This window comes from Montipora capricornis, chromosome 2 (genome assembly GCF_036669925.1).
Source record: "Montipora capricornis isolate CH-2021 chromosome 2, ASM3666992v2, whole genome shotgun sequence".
In the NCBI taxonomy this organism is placed as follows: Eukaryota; Metazoa; Cnidaria; class Anthozoa; order Scleractinia; family Acroporidae; genus Montipora; species Montipora capricornis.
The window spans coordinates 59,854,122-59,869,121 of NC_090884.1; the positions used below are offsets into that span (position 1 = coordinate 59,854,122).

Below are 15,000 nucleotides of genomic sequence, written 5' to 3' on the forward strand. Positions count from 1 at the left end.
TGTTTGCTTTCTCACAAATGACTTAATCACAAAGGTCTTTTAAAAAGATACGAAAATAAAAAAACGTGCACCACCCGAAAAAAGGAATCATGATCTGGCATGATCTAAGCAACAATCACATCACAATCGAAATAAATTTTGCACATTCGTGTGATTACTAGGTCAGAAATTACCTTAGTTGGATACCATATGTCAATAAATTAGAGTCAGTTTTAGAGATGAATCTAGCTATGTATATATTACGTTTAAAAATATGCTGAACTATTATCACTCAAATAAGAGTTTAGTGTTTACCAATCCTTGTGATCTCTGAGGATAAAATTTCACGCAAGGAAGCTTGTTACATTTAAGCTACATTAACGTATGCTGAGTATTTATAAAAACACTTTCACGCCCTTGTCCACTTCAAAAGGTTATCTTCTTCACTGTCTTATCGCATCCTGAGAACGTCCTTGGACTGGACATAGCAAGAGCTCAACTCGGTGTCCGCGATTCAAGTGGGCCATCCATTTCGCTGTTACAAGGTTCTATACTTGTCTTCTGGAATGGGCCTTCAAGGTAAACACAAATATATCAATCGCATAACATAAAGAAACATCCCCCGAAACCGTTTTCCCTTTTATCTTGTCTTTACACAACCACATTTACAGTGCTAAGTATCTTTTCTCCATTGGAGATGATTAGTTTAAAAGCCTGGGAGACACTACCGTGCTGGCATGCGAGACGTTCACTTCCGGTTGCCGCTTTTAAGCCATGGGCGGAAACCGGAAGTGAGCATTTTGCATGCCAGGGAAATAGTCACTTCCACAGGGCGCGTTCGATTGACCCTATTCCGGAAAAAGAACATGTGGCCGGTGTGATGATTTAAAACGGAATTTCTAGCGTTTTGAAGCAACAACGATCATAAAGATATGTTTAAAATAGAATTTTAGCAAGTGTTCGGCAGTTTTAATGATGTGAACCTCCGTATTACAATTAAAAAGGAAAATAGCTCATCTGATTTTTATTTTGACAAATAGAAACCTTAAATTGAGGCAGATTTTGTTGCAACCTAGTGATAAGCATTTGCCTTTGTATTTAAGCCACCTTTAGCTTCATCCAGCCATTAATTAAGGTAACGTTACAACTGATGTTATATTTTATGTAATGATATCTATTTGTAGGGCAGCAGTTGGTTCCAGTACCGTGAGTTGTGTTAGTATTGGAAAGCAATATTTAGTAAGACTGTATTGTATTAAAGTAATGAAATTTAAGTATTTATTGTTTTGAAAAACAATAGCCTACCAAGCCTCGATACCATACAGTGAATTGAAAAGAATTCTTGCTCTAAAATGAGGCTTGGTAGGCTAATTTGCACGTGGACAAAAGAATTATAAATGTGACCGCCATTTATGAATAAGGTCTATAGCTCTAGTCACTTCCGGTTACCGGTCATAGCTCTAATTTAGCTCTTTATGGGTGATTACACGTCCGGCTTCAGAAACCTCGTCAATCCCAAAACTACTAAAAGATTTACCATTATTAACCACTCTTTCCAAGATAAACTTGATGAAACTTTAATGGTTCAAAGAACTTCAGAAAATCCTTGCTTAAGAAACGCAATATGGGCCAAAAAAATTCGAAATGCTTTCCTGGAAGCTACAAACCTGCTGTATCCACTGTGTATGTTGAGTGTTCCATCAGTTGTCAGGAACATGGCTAATTGATTGGCTTGGAGTTCATCTCCTAGTTATGCACATAAACAAAATAAACCAGTCAATGCACAAAGCAGAAGAAATTATGAGGAGATGAAGAAAATTGTGAAGAAATTTTCGCAGTGGTCCGGGTTCGAATCCCGTTTCCGGGGTCATATGCGGGTTGATTTTGTTGTTGGGTTCTCTCCTTGCTCCGAGAGGTTTTTCTCCGGGTTCTCCAGTTTTCCCTTTTCTAGAAAAACCAACACTGCCAAATTCCAATTCCATCGGGAATGCAAGGACACATGTTACATAAGGTGTTCCGTGGGTAAATATGAGTGCACAATTTGTTTTAAAACTACTGCTATGAAACGAAATAAACACATCATACAGCCACAGGATTGATTTTTTTTCTTTACGTTCTGTACTTGGGAGTATCACGGAAAAAAAATTAAAAGAACGAAAAAAATCATATTCATCTAGCCTTCCCCTTCCCCGTACACCATGAAGAGGACCTTTAGCCTGCAGACCGCGTCCTTCATGCGTGTGCACTAGAAGCCAGCTCGCAGGCTCTACACCGTAATAATACGGTCTTAGACTTTCGTCAAGATGTCCTCTACGTCTGAAATGACGATTATCGACAATTCCTACTATCCTATAGATTGACTGTTATCATCAATTTAGAGTACTCTGTCCCAGGACTTGTGGTAGCAGATGAAAAGAAAAAATGTAAAAGTTGCATTCCTGGACAGGATTTGAACCCGGAGCACCCACTCTGAAGGAACTGTTTTTATCCACTTAACCACTTAGGATCAACTGGCTGACAATTGTACCGATTATTTACCCACACTAATTAGTATATATAAAATCACTGCTGAATAGAGGTCAAGTCTAGTGCTTGATTTTGAAATGGTTAGCTTTCTCTTGGGGTTTGGTAACCGACATTTCCTCCTGTTTAAACTTGTTTCTTTGCGGGTGATAATACACGTTTACAGCGGCATTCGGAACTCGACGAAAAAAAAATTAACAATGTTCTAGCAGTTAGTGATGTGGTAGTCTAGTGGTTAAGCGAAAGGGTTATTAATGGCACATTCCCAGGTTCAAGTCCTGCGAGTTAAGGCATAAGGGTTCGGATTTTAAACATATATATATTCATTTCCCATAATTCCTATCAAGCGCAAGCGCCCTAAATTAACAATAAAAGTGAATTTAGAGAAAATTAGGAATTGCCGATAATCGTCATTTCAGAAGTAGAGGATGGGTTGCTTTCATCTAGCCTGCGTAGCAAGCGCTGAAAGGGCTGAGAAAGTGGCAGGCTGAGCTAGTGCTGGACTGGAAGAAGGCTGGTGACAGTCGTCTTTTTCCCTTTTTTCCGCCCCTTGCTACGAAGGCTAACGTCCGTCGTGCTGTTCCACAGTCACTGCACGAAATTCTCGTGAACTCAAAAAAAAAAAAAAAAGGCAATACAACAGACAAATAAGACTGATATTTTTTTAAAAAATAATTTCACGAAAGGAAAATTTTTGTGATCGGCAGCAAAACTATCATAAAACAACGAAAAAAGTTCTAAGCCTACCTGAGGGATTTTCCTCTCCTGAAAGATTTTGTCTGGGGTAAAAGAAATGTGCCAATAATTAAACAAGGTACAGTATATATATTACTATCATAAACTCACCAGAATATCCAGTTTCTGATTGATCAATATCAAATGCAGAAACAGGTCAATAAATGTAAAGTGCAATACGGAGGTTGCTATGGAAGCAAAGCCGTGGAGTTATTTTGTGGAGTATAGGTAAAGCTTAAGTCTGCTTAGAAGCCAAGTTGTCCATTAGGCCAGAGCTTATCGCGGTTTCTGTTGCAGTAAGCGACTAGGAGTATTTCTACTTCCTCTTGGATGGGATGCTAGTCTTATGAACTTGTTCAAGCATTTCAAGATTATGGTCACTAGTTATTTATAAATCACGAAATGCACTCGAGTTCATACGATTTCCTATACTTGTATCTCTGGACAATTTCTACAACAACGCTTCAAAACAATCAGATTGGCTTTAAGAGGAAAAATATTCGTGCTACACGAATTTCTTCTGGCTCGAGGCCGGTTGGGCTCATTCATGGTGTTGTTGCTTTATTCAAGACACTATGCTATGCACTGTGTCTCTCGACCAAGGAGTACTAATGGGTATCGGCAACATACTGCTGTGGGTAAATCCTTCGATGGACTAGCATCCCGCCCACCAGGGGTGGGGGTAGAAATACTCCTGTCGCTTAAATACCGGGGTAATGCTACAGAGTACTTGAAACCTGGAAAAGCTTCGTCCCTGTTTAGCCCCAAGCAGCTGGTGTTTGAAGCGCACCTAACCTCATCCTGCTGGCAGAGCCTTTCTTTTGATTGCTCGATTTTGGCGTTCTCGAGAAAGACTCTGCATGAATCGAGTAAGATCTTTATTGAGTACGCGCTGCATGTTTCCGGGATACAGTCTCGAACCGAAGTCTCGAATATGCCAGATCTCGCCGCAATCTCGGTTTTTCACGGTACAGCGGGCTCAATTATAACCATCGGTTTTATCACTAAACGGATGCTCGCACTGAAAAACCGGTTTGGCGAGAGAAAAAAAGATGGGCTAGTCCAGAAGTTGGGCTGCGGCGGCTTCAAAAAGCCTCCTTTTCTCCTCCTCAGTAAAGAAAAAGACAAAAGGAGGCTCTACTCGCAGGGTGACCTAACCTCAAAGTATTTTCTTTTGCGAAAGTTAAATGCTTAACATAAATTCTACCTTTGCTTCTCTAGATCTAGAGAAGCAAAGGTAAATATATGTTTGATATTTAACTTTTGGTAAAGTAAGTACCGGTATTTTAAGGTTGGGTGGCACGATGAGCCACGTGGCCTTCAACAGACTGTCACACTTTACATCAAACCATTTATAGGACATTATTCACCCATAATTTAAAACGTGATCCGAGTGCATGACGGTTTTGTTGGCATTTCCACTGTCGCTAATTGAACTCCCTAAAAACTGGTTAAATACCAAGCACTAGTAAACAGCTTTTGTGACACGATTTCTTTCAATACTGGTTTGACCTTCTAAGTTTCTTAGACTTACCCACTAAAAATTTGTTCAATGACATCATCTGCATTTACTCGGGTGTGGCTGGATCTCTGATCATTAGGTTTCTGTTTTGGACACAAAAATTCACACGAAAAATACTTTACTTTGGACGCTACTGTTTACAGAAATGCAAGATTTAAGAGGTTTGACGAAATAATGGAGCCCTGCCCACAAAATGTTAAAAATCCACGTTAGAGAACAGTATTTTTGCTGTGGTTATTACCCACCAATCAAAGACAGCAACTGTTGTTAGCATTTTTTTTTTTTTTGCATTCTCAAAATCAAAAAGGTAAGGCCACTTTATGGAAAACCGATGAAAACATTGAATATTCAGTGTGCAGAGGGGCATACGAAACATTAGTAGTAGTGTGCACAACGACAAAAATAATTGTCACACTGAGGCCTGAGGGGGTAAGATATGAATACTATGGTCAGGTTATAATAGAGGATATTACACGGCCCCGTGGGGATACGAATTTTATCTTCGAGTGCTGAAAGTATCTCTCACGAGTGAGCGCAGCGAACGAGTGTGAGATGCTATTAATGTAGTAGAGAAAAAAGATATTACAGCACAACAGTATCTTACAAGAAAGGGGACGCTCTCTTTTTATTGGTTAATCGTGTTAGTTACCACAACTACACCTACTGTATAATTCTCACATGTGAAATGTAAAAAAAATAATATCTTTACTGCATACAACAAAGACACAATTTTTTACAAAAAGGAAAATCCTAGTAAAATTTCACCAGTATAAATTATAATGAAGAGACTTTTTGCAACTGTTTGTAGAACACAAATTGTCAATCCCCCTTGTTATTTTCTTTTAACTTCATTAATGATTAAGACTATTCATGCACTGAAAACTGTTAACGTATAAATAATTGATGCAGCTATTGATATCCGCATTGCCAAGGATATCACGTAAAAATTGTCCAATTGAGTTTTGGATGCTATTGCTGTGCCTACAATGTAAATGAACTTTAAATGTTTAAACCCCATAATAGAAAGACGCTTGAAATTTAAGTAAAAATAGGGATTTACAGGAATAGCTCCACTCACCTTCCAACTGATTCTTTTACCCTGCCTTTCAGGACCAGGGGATATCGCATTCTCTGAACCACAGAATGCTGTATCATTGGCTTTAAGACTGTCAAGGTTGATTTAACATAACATGTATGATGGCCCCCTAACTAATCAAAGGATGAACAATATTATTAAGTGTTGTTACTATCACGCAATCACAAAGTGAGGTCAATGCAACATCACTTCCAATCTTTCGCCACTGGGCAGGCATTAAATTTCAAACTGGTTATGGCGGGTTTTAAAGTGGTTAAGAGTTTAATTATTATTAACATTTGTCCAAAGTTCTGGACGACATTGAGGAAATCAGTACATAGGTTTCAGGGAAGGAAATCAATAAATATTTGGCCAAGAAGGGTACCCTGCTACATAATGTCATACTACAAGGGGTAGATCGAAACAAAAGCTCACAAAACCACTGTTTTAGACAACGACATTTGTTCAAGCAATACATTAATCTTCCCGTGACTTTTCCTGATACTTCACTGTACCTGCAAACATCAAATTATTTTCTTGTTGCTTATGTTCACTTAGTTCGAAAGGATACAGCTAGCTTTTCCTGACTCTGAATCTTGTTTCCTTATGAAAACATAAAAAAAAAAAATTGACATTATTTTGTCACAAACTCAATTAATTTATCAATTAAATAGAAATCAATCAGAACATTTATGCATGCACCACACAAGACATGGTTGCGGTTCAATCGTTCATGTAATTAAGTCTGAATTGCAGCTGTTCTGAAGTTTACATCTGCAATACAATCAACTTGAAAGAAATTTATTAAAGACAGTTACACATATTGCTATCACTGCTTTTCCAAGAAGTCTTCTGCAACCTTTTTGTAGTTGGTTGACAACTGATTTCAAGCAAAACGGTTTCTACTGTATCATTATTTTTCCTTATTAAATGTACATTGTGTATAGTGATAACTTTGTTTCAATGAGTGGAAATTAGAGATAAACTCCTTTAATAATAACAATTTTTTTTGGAAGAAAACATTTATACTTGAAAGGCGCTATGCAAATACATCGTATTTTATCATTGCAACATTGCATCATTATAATTTTACACAATATATATGGCATTTCTACATTGTGTGTTTCATGTTGTTTTCACACAAAAGTTAAGGTTTCAATTCATTCAGGCAACTTCACATCAACGCAAGTTATCCTGACAAAACTATTTGGTGGCATCAAGGGTAATTGCCATTGACCAGCAGTGTGTTCTCCGCTTATGAAAAAAGGTTAGCACGAAGTGGTGAAATTTTAGAGTAAGGACAAAGAAGACTACCAGTTTGATCCTGTCTGAAAGTCTATCTGAGTCTTTCAATGATGAAACATAAAATCTTAGACTTAGTGTAACGTAACCTAAGTTGCTCTGTCACTTCCCATTACTTTTATGTTACAACTTAGATTATTGTTTTGTCGTGTGTTTATAATGATATTCATGTATTAAAATACATGTATTGTTATACAGTATCTTAAGTTTCTATTTTATTGTACTGTGATTTTTCCCATTAGTACGACTATTTTACTTCTTTCTATCAACTGAACTCTAGATTTGATAAATTTCTTCTGATTGTCAGGACATGGTATCAGTCTGAACTATCATTATTTTGCCCTCCCCCTCCTTATTTACTGTACCTTCTACCAGTACTTGATGTGCAATTTTGCATACAGGTGTACATGCAATTTTTATGGAGACTATAATTATAGTACTTCTAAATTTTGTCAAAAACCTTTGGCGAAGCATACTGTAAATTAATGTTTGCAATATGTTTGTACAAACCAACCAGTAAAACTTAATAGCTCATGACAAACATCTGAAGCAGTGGAAAGATGAGTGATTGTAAATAAAATGATAACTATTAAAAAAACCGATAACTGACAAGTCATACAAATAATAATTGAATAAAATAAAAAGTGACGCATGTCTTTACGGATAAAATAAAGACACCAATTACATGTAATGGCCTCCTGTGTGGATACATGTACATGTAAACTGAACATGTAATGTTCTTTACACAGCCAAGACAAACATAAATATACAAATACATGTACATACTAGTCAATGTACGTGTACATGCAATTGAACTCGCGCCAGAGGGGCTTTTTAGGGCCTATGAAATGGTCTATCAACTTAACGACAGAACAAAACGATAACAACTGTTAAGAATCCCACCAAAGTTTCCAGAAACAAACCACTTAGATGCAGCTGAGAAGATGAACCAGGGATTCTACAACCAATCAAATTCAACCTGTCCAGTGGTCAGAATGAGTCTTGAACCCAAGATTCCTGGATCTCAAGGCAAGTGCCCTAACCACTCGGCCATGGAAATGGAATTCGTTTACCCAAGGAACACCTTAAGAGTGCTCATGAGCTCATTCAACATGTGTCCGTGCATTCTGCATTGAATTGGAATTTGGCAGTGTTGGTTTTTGAGGAGAGGGGAAAACCGGAGTACCTGGAGAAAAACCTCGCGGAGCAAGGAGAGAACCAACAACAAACTCAACCCACATATGATGCCAATATTGGGAATCAAGCCCTGGCCATATTGGTGGGAGGCGAGTGCTATCACCACCGCATCACCCCTGCTCCCCCTAAATAATTATTAGCTTAAAGTAAATTAGTACATGTACATGTAATCCCAGTAAATTAAAGCAAAAACAAACAAACAAAAAACAAAAATGAAGAAGCATGGGTTAACAGTATGCAACACCAGTCTTAAGTGATACCTCCTACTAGATCTGCCTTCCAAGCTTGATGAAAAAGAATGACCTGTAGAGTACCCCGATATCCGTGACAACTGGCTGCTGCTCCGACTGTGATTGCTGCAAGGAGGTTCACTGAAACTTCTTGCATGTCCAGGAGTAAATGAAACCTTGTCTGGATCACTGCCTGCAGCCTCCAGACATTCTGTACTGTCCGATGTGCTGTTGCTAACAGCCCTCCTGGCTTCGCAACCAGAACTAATGGTGCTCGCTGAATCATGGTCAGATGGTGGGGCTCTGTTTTCAGCTGTCTCTGTGACAGCTTGATTATGCAAAGGTGCATGAGGCCTGTAAAAACATCAAAATCCAAAAAAATAGGGTAGTTTGCTTTAACTTTAAACACATGTATGTACAAGGACAAAATTAATGCAAGCCTAGTGAAGCCATTATACAGAAAAACAAATTGAATTTGGCATTTTCTAGGTACATGCCAATGTAATTTACCCTCCTTGATAACATCAATAAACCAGGTAAGGATTCCTTAAAAAGGAATCTATCTATAATCTGAGACTACTGTAACAGTAGGGGTGGCAAATGGTAGCTCCAAAATCTTGGCACTCACAAACTTTTCATCTGATCTCAAAATCTTGCCAGCCTTGGTGAGGAGTCTCGAAGTCTCGCTTATGTCGCATTTATTTCAGTGTGATGTCTTGCAAGTTTTGGTCTCCGTCTCAGATTTGAAAACAAGGGTCTCGGCATCTCCGCGAGTCTCGGATTTTACCATTCGTCACCCCTTACAGTGTGGCTCAAAATTGCATCATACAAGACAGCTGTGCACCACAAAACTGCTGCTACTACAGCTGATCTGCAGAATGACAGTCACAAATTTTCCAATTTAATATAACATTTAATCTATACAAGAAACCCCCCCCCCCCCCTAGTGTGATGTACAGGGATACAAGCGAAAGAAACAGCAAATTAACGCACCTCAGTAGTTAATAAATGTTAACCCAGTCTATTACATGTATATACATGTAATTATACTGGATTTCAAGTGAACCTTAAAAAAAACCCTGCAACCTTGAAAGAAAGTTAATTAAGAAAGCAAAAAGGATGGTGAAATTGTAGCTTGCGGCCAGACAGTACACCACCTATAATTTAGAGCGCTCACAGACTGCTGTAGTGGAGGAGACGTGAAATACATGTAGCTCCATAGAGAACAAATAATAATATTATTATAACCCTATAAAACACTTACACTTTAAATAGAGGATCACCAGATGTAAGCTGCATTTTGACTTCAACCTGTGGTGATAACAAAACTGTACTTATTACCATAAACACCAAGGTGATTTTACTCGTCAATTGGGGCCAATTAAGGAGTTAAATTACGTGGTGAAAGGATTATTATATATAATTATAATAAGTATTCCAGGAATTAACTCGAACTTGTTTGCATAAACTGGGCAACAGTTTAAAAAGAACCAACAGAGCCATCAAACAGTCCCTCGGTTGCCAAGTGGTATTATTATTCAATCAGAAAGACTATTTAACACTGACAGTATTACATGTACCTCAAGAATAGAGTTGTCTTGTCGCACAGTCTTGTCTTCATATCCTTCTAAAATGTATCTCTTTGTGGTAGAGGCTGATCCAGCAAACTCCGCCAAATTAACGTCCACAAAGCCAAGCTATGGGAAATTTCCAATGGAAAGAATTAAATTTATGTTTATGTCTTCACTTCGCCATCACTGCAACAACACCAAAATATTAAGCCCAATTGTGTTCTGTAATCGATCAGTTTACAGGGGGAACTAATTTAATTTACAACCAGGGCTAAGTGCATATGAAATACAGTCATGTGCATAATGCCTTATATGGGGATTGCAATGATTGTAATACATGAAATCTGCATGAATATTGTGTTGGAAGTGTGTTGCATGGTCCTGTGAGGACCTTGGTTTTCCCCCACTGCTTTGTAAATATGCCATTAATTAAGTTGCCTGTGTTGGAACTTTAAGTGTGGTGAGGGTAATACAATATACATGTACATGTAGAAGTTCAAACATTTTGTCATTCCCCAGGTTTTATACAGCTGTAGTTGAATTAGAAAAGTGAGCAGTGTCTCCATGTTAATCTTTCTATACTCCAGTCTGTACACTGATCCAGCTAAAGGTCATACTAATCTTGGTTGTAGTTTCCAGTAGTCAGTTCTAACTGTTAATCTTAGACTATTCTTCACATGTACCTATATCTAAACTATCCTTTACCTTAATGTGTGCCTTCCCTCCCTTTGTTTCCTGAAAGAAAATTACCGAGTCAAAAACAAAGCAAATGTTTTTCAATGATATTATTACAACACAACTCACAGTTACTGTACAGTAATGAATTAGAAATCTTTACACCGTCTTATGTTGAGCAATTGTTTCCACCTTAAAGAAAAAAAATCTAAAATGACTCCTGGAGGTGAGACTTATTATACATTCATAATTATACATTGAAGTCACTATCTCTTTTCTGATTGGCCGAAAGCGTTCAGTGAAATCAGCGCCTGTGACGCCATCTGCAGATTACACAATAATCATGCCTAGGACACTGATGATGACAAGAACTGCAATTCAGTCTCCATTGTAATGACAAGTCACAAGCTGCAAAATGTAGTACATGTGGCCAACCAATTATTTTAAGTAAATCCTCTGTCAAAGGCTTTAAACTACAATAGATTTTACAAAGACTGTTGGTGTAAAAAAAGTTATCAGTTTTGTTTCATGAATTTTTTTAAATGTATCTTCACACATTTAACTCTTTAAAAAGCGTTTTTCCATGTAGAGTCAATAGAACACTTTATCTTTTACCCCAGTCTATTAATTGGCCAACCTCTATTAAGCGGCCACTTTTCAAAGTCCCGAGGGTGGCCGCTTAATAGAGGTTGCACTCACTTTGTTGTCTTTATTTGTTTTCTTTACTACATGTAGGTATAATATAATCAAAGCTGTTGCCTAACAGGAGCCCGGTAGCCTGGGGCTCCCAAAGAATAGCTCTGGGCGCCTTAATTTTTCACAGCAACACCTTTCACTTCATATGTTGGGCTCCTAGGTTCTCAGCGTTTAGCTCTGAGGGCCCCTTTAAAATTTTCTTAGGCAGCAGCAGCCTTGATAATATACATGTAGTTATATGAAAGTCCAACAAAATAGTCTAGCCAACTAAAACAAATAATATTGTTACATGTGCAGTACTGGCCACAGGAATAGCAGCACCTACACATGTATAAAATGCGTGCAAGATGGTGGATTTACGCGCAAAATACGCACACGTTACATACACTGTACGTGTATGTAAAATTTTACACAAACTATTACATGCATCTGAAATTACACTCAGTCTGCATGTAATTGGACCTGAGTAAAATTGCTATGTCCATTACACGTGGCTTGCGTGTATTTTCCACTTAGCAATGTACATGAATCTGACAATGAAAGTTAGAAACACAGAGTCAGTATTTCTGTTTGAGAAATTCAGCTTTGCCTGTGTGTTCTTGGAATTAGCCTAGGTTTTATCAATCATGGCTTAAATAGACAAATGCCTTCACTGAAGTACTACATGTACATGTACATGTAGTTCATGGCAACTGCCAACATGTTCACTGACAGTTGTATACACTAGAAGAATACATGTAACTTGTAAAGGAACGTCTTTCAAAGTATTCCATGAGCAGTGAATCCATTGTGCATCTCTGTTTGTGTTCCTCGTGTCAACAATGTAAATCTAGCTGCCTCAGTCTCCTTGATTATAAAGGTAGGTAGGGACTGTCAAAAAAGCTGAAGCCTTCAATCTTGCAGTGGTCAGTCGAACAGAATAAATCCAAGATGGCAACTTCCAGTGGCACTCACTGAGGTTCCTCTTGAGAGACTTGGAAGCCAGGACTTAAAAAGGCCTTTTCCAAGATGGTGTTACATGTATCAGTCTGTTTTACGAGTCAATCACATAGCCATATGTAGGTACAGTAGTTTTCAACTAATCTTGAGACTGACGTGACAATAGTGTACTGTACAAATGCTGGTGGAGGAACAAAAGAAGCCAACAAGAGATTTTCTGTTTTCGTCCATCATCATGGTGGCCATGACGTCTCATGAAAACAACCTATTGCAAATCCTCTTGTTTAAATAACTAATGAAAAGCTACAGAAACAAGCTCCTAATAAAGCATTCTACAAAGATTCCTAAGTTACAGAGTTGTAGTAAGTTTAGTTTTCCATGAAACTACATGAAACTACTCTAGTCTAGATTGTGTGTGTTTTACTAGTCCTGGGTCAGTGGACTAGCCTTAAATAAATTAGTGTCGAGCACTACCTTTAACTTGAATTGGTGCTTCAATTAATACTACGTTGATGCATAAACTACAATAATAATAATAAATACATGTAAATTTCACATTTTGGTGATTTTGTTATTTTAAATTGCAACCAAAACTAACATCTAAAATCTGAGCATGAAACAGTGCTAATTAACCCAATGACATCTCAAACACCCCAGTTGAAGAGAGGAGTAAAATTGTCTGGCGTAAGACAGAGTAAAATCTGTAAGTCAAACACTCCCCACTGGGTCATTGACTTAATAGTGATCTATAATGGACTGGACCGCATTGTCTCAGGTTACACGTATTTCAATTTAGCACTAGCTACAGCTGTAGTCATGAATAAAGAATGTGCTAATTAATGGCTGTACATGACTATGCAAGCCTAATAATATAGTATTCTAACTTATTTCTGAACAATGTACATGTAACCCAACTAGGAGAAAATGATCACAGTACAGTATCTCTTTTATTAAGTATATATTATGACTGATATGCAGATGCATCTCAGAAATTATAAGAATTTGCTCTGAAGATCAAGTGTAAAACGACCTAATAGATTGGTTTAAAATTGTGGACCTATGGTAAATAAGGATTATATTTAAGATTAAAATTCCTAAAGGAAACCAACCTCAGAAACCAGACTACATGTACGCCTTTAAACTACAATATGTAAACAATATTTCAAGTAATCCCCTTTAAAAATATTTATATACATTATGATAATAGACCTTTTCGGCTTGTACATTTTCTTTTTCCAATACAGATCATGTGATAATACTAAGGAGGTTTGGTCTTGTTTTGTTCATTAAAATGAGGGCATGCAAGCATGAATATGCCTGCATGCACTCTTTTTAATGAACAAAACAAAGGACCAAGCCTCCTGAGTATTATCACATGATCTGTATTGGGAAAATAAAATGTACTTATGAGCCCAAAAGGTCTACTGGAGGCTTTAGATAAGCAATTAAGAACAAAAACCAGCCATAGTAGGTTAAAAGACCTTTCAATGACTCACTCCTTTGTGAAACTATAGTCGGGTCTCAATTATACAGTATAATAAAATGTAATTTAAAGTGCAGGAATATCTGTAACAGATAAAGAATCGTACAAATGTATACATTCAATATCAGTCAATCTGCTGAGGTTAAACCAAAAACAGACAATCCGTCAAACAGTTGGTTCTTGGTCAAGCATACTTTTCATTCCATTTTATTTCCAGGGAAAGAAAAAATTTTAAACCTTCTTTGCCTTCATATAAGCAGTTTGGCAAACTCATAAAATGTGCAAACTAATGCCCATTATTGACAGGTGCTAAAGGCAACTTGACATATATATTTCTCTGACAGTTTTCACAGCAGATATACATGTATGCAGTCAATATTTACCAACACTTTGCATACAAGTAAATGTACATTGTATAGCCTTAAGGGACAGATGCAATGAAATACAATTTAAGTAAGACTGTTATTTCATGGAATATTAATAACAAATGACATGGATCATTTCAAGACTAACGAGTTTACCCATTAAAAAAGCCATCTTGTTATTGTTTAATATTATGCAAATGAGAAGGCCAATTGATCATAGATTTTGAAATTAAAAAAGACATTTTGAAACAAAAAAATGCTTTTAATTAATTCTCAGATGCCAGGTTGCTACTAATAAATTTCGTGGTACTGTACATGTATTTGTAACTTTCTCAAAAGAACATGCTCAAACTGGGGCCCCGCAGCTTGTTGTGTACGTAAAAAGAATTAAACAGATGTAAGATTTAGGTTTAAAATATTTTTGAAATCTATCCAAATACTAAGAGAGACTTAGGTACTTGTATGCTTAAAGTGAAATACTGTAAAATTTTCTCCGACCACGAACTTTGCGCTTAGCACTGTACGCGTCACCAACGTTCAGAAAACAGAGTTCCCACCTTCATAAGCCGGAAAAAACAATAAATTATGATCACTCAAATGTGTTAATCAGTAAGCTTTAAATAAAAATAAAACATGATATATTGTGCGGTTAAATGGCCTCAAGGCTGGTAAAGTCTTGACATTTTCGGAAGCCACAACAATGGCTCC

At 37.3% G+C, this 15,000-nt stretch overlaps 1 protein-coding gene across 2 annotated transcripts in view; it reads right to left on the reverse strand.

Annotated features, from left to right (window-relative positions):
- The window catches only part of LOC138029481 (EEIG family member 2-like), a 17,178-nt gene that overhangs the window by 896 nt on the left and 1,282 nt on the right, over positions 1–15,000 (reverse strand). Inside the window, exons 3-12 of one of the 2 annotated variants that reach the window (XM_068877207.1) lie at positions 10,840–10,869; positions 10,144–10,260; positions 9,828–9,874; positions 8,594–8,917; positions 6,406–6,437; positions 5,838–5,917; positions 4,772–4,842; positions 3,250–3,281; positions 1,647–1,725; positions 1–551 (exon numbers count right to left, since the gene is read on the reverse strand). The exon at positions 1–551 is cut by the window's left edge and continues 896 nt beyond it. In XM_068877207.1, coding sequence (XP_068733308.1) covers positions 518–551; positions 1,647–1,725; positions 3,250–3,281; positions 4,772–4,842; positions 5,838–5,917; positions 6,406–6,437; positions 8,594–8,917; positions 9,828–9,874; positions 10,144–10,260; positions 10,840–10,869 — 846 coding nt within the window. In that variant the 3' untranslated portion in view covers positions 1–517. The remainder of the gene's footprint in view (positions 552–1,646; positions 1,726–3,249; positions 3,282–4,771; positions 4,843–5,837; positions 5,918–6,405; positions 6,438–8,593; positions 8,918–9,827; positions 9,875–10,143; positions 10,261–10,839; positions 10,870–15,000) is intronic. The other variant, XM_068877214.1, reaches the window with a different exon arrangement.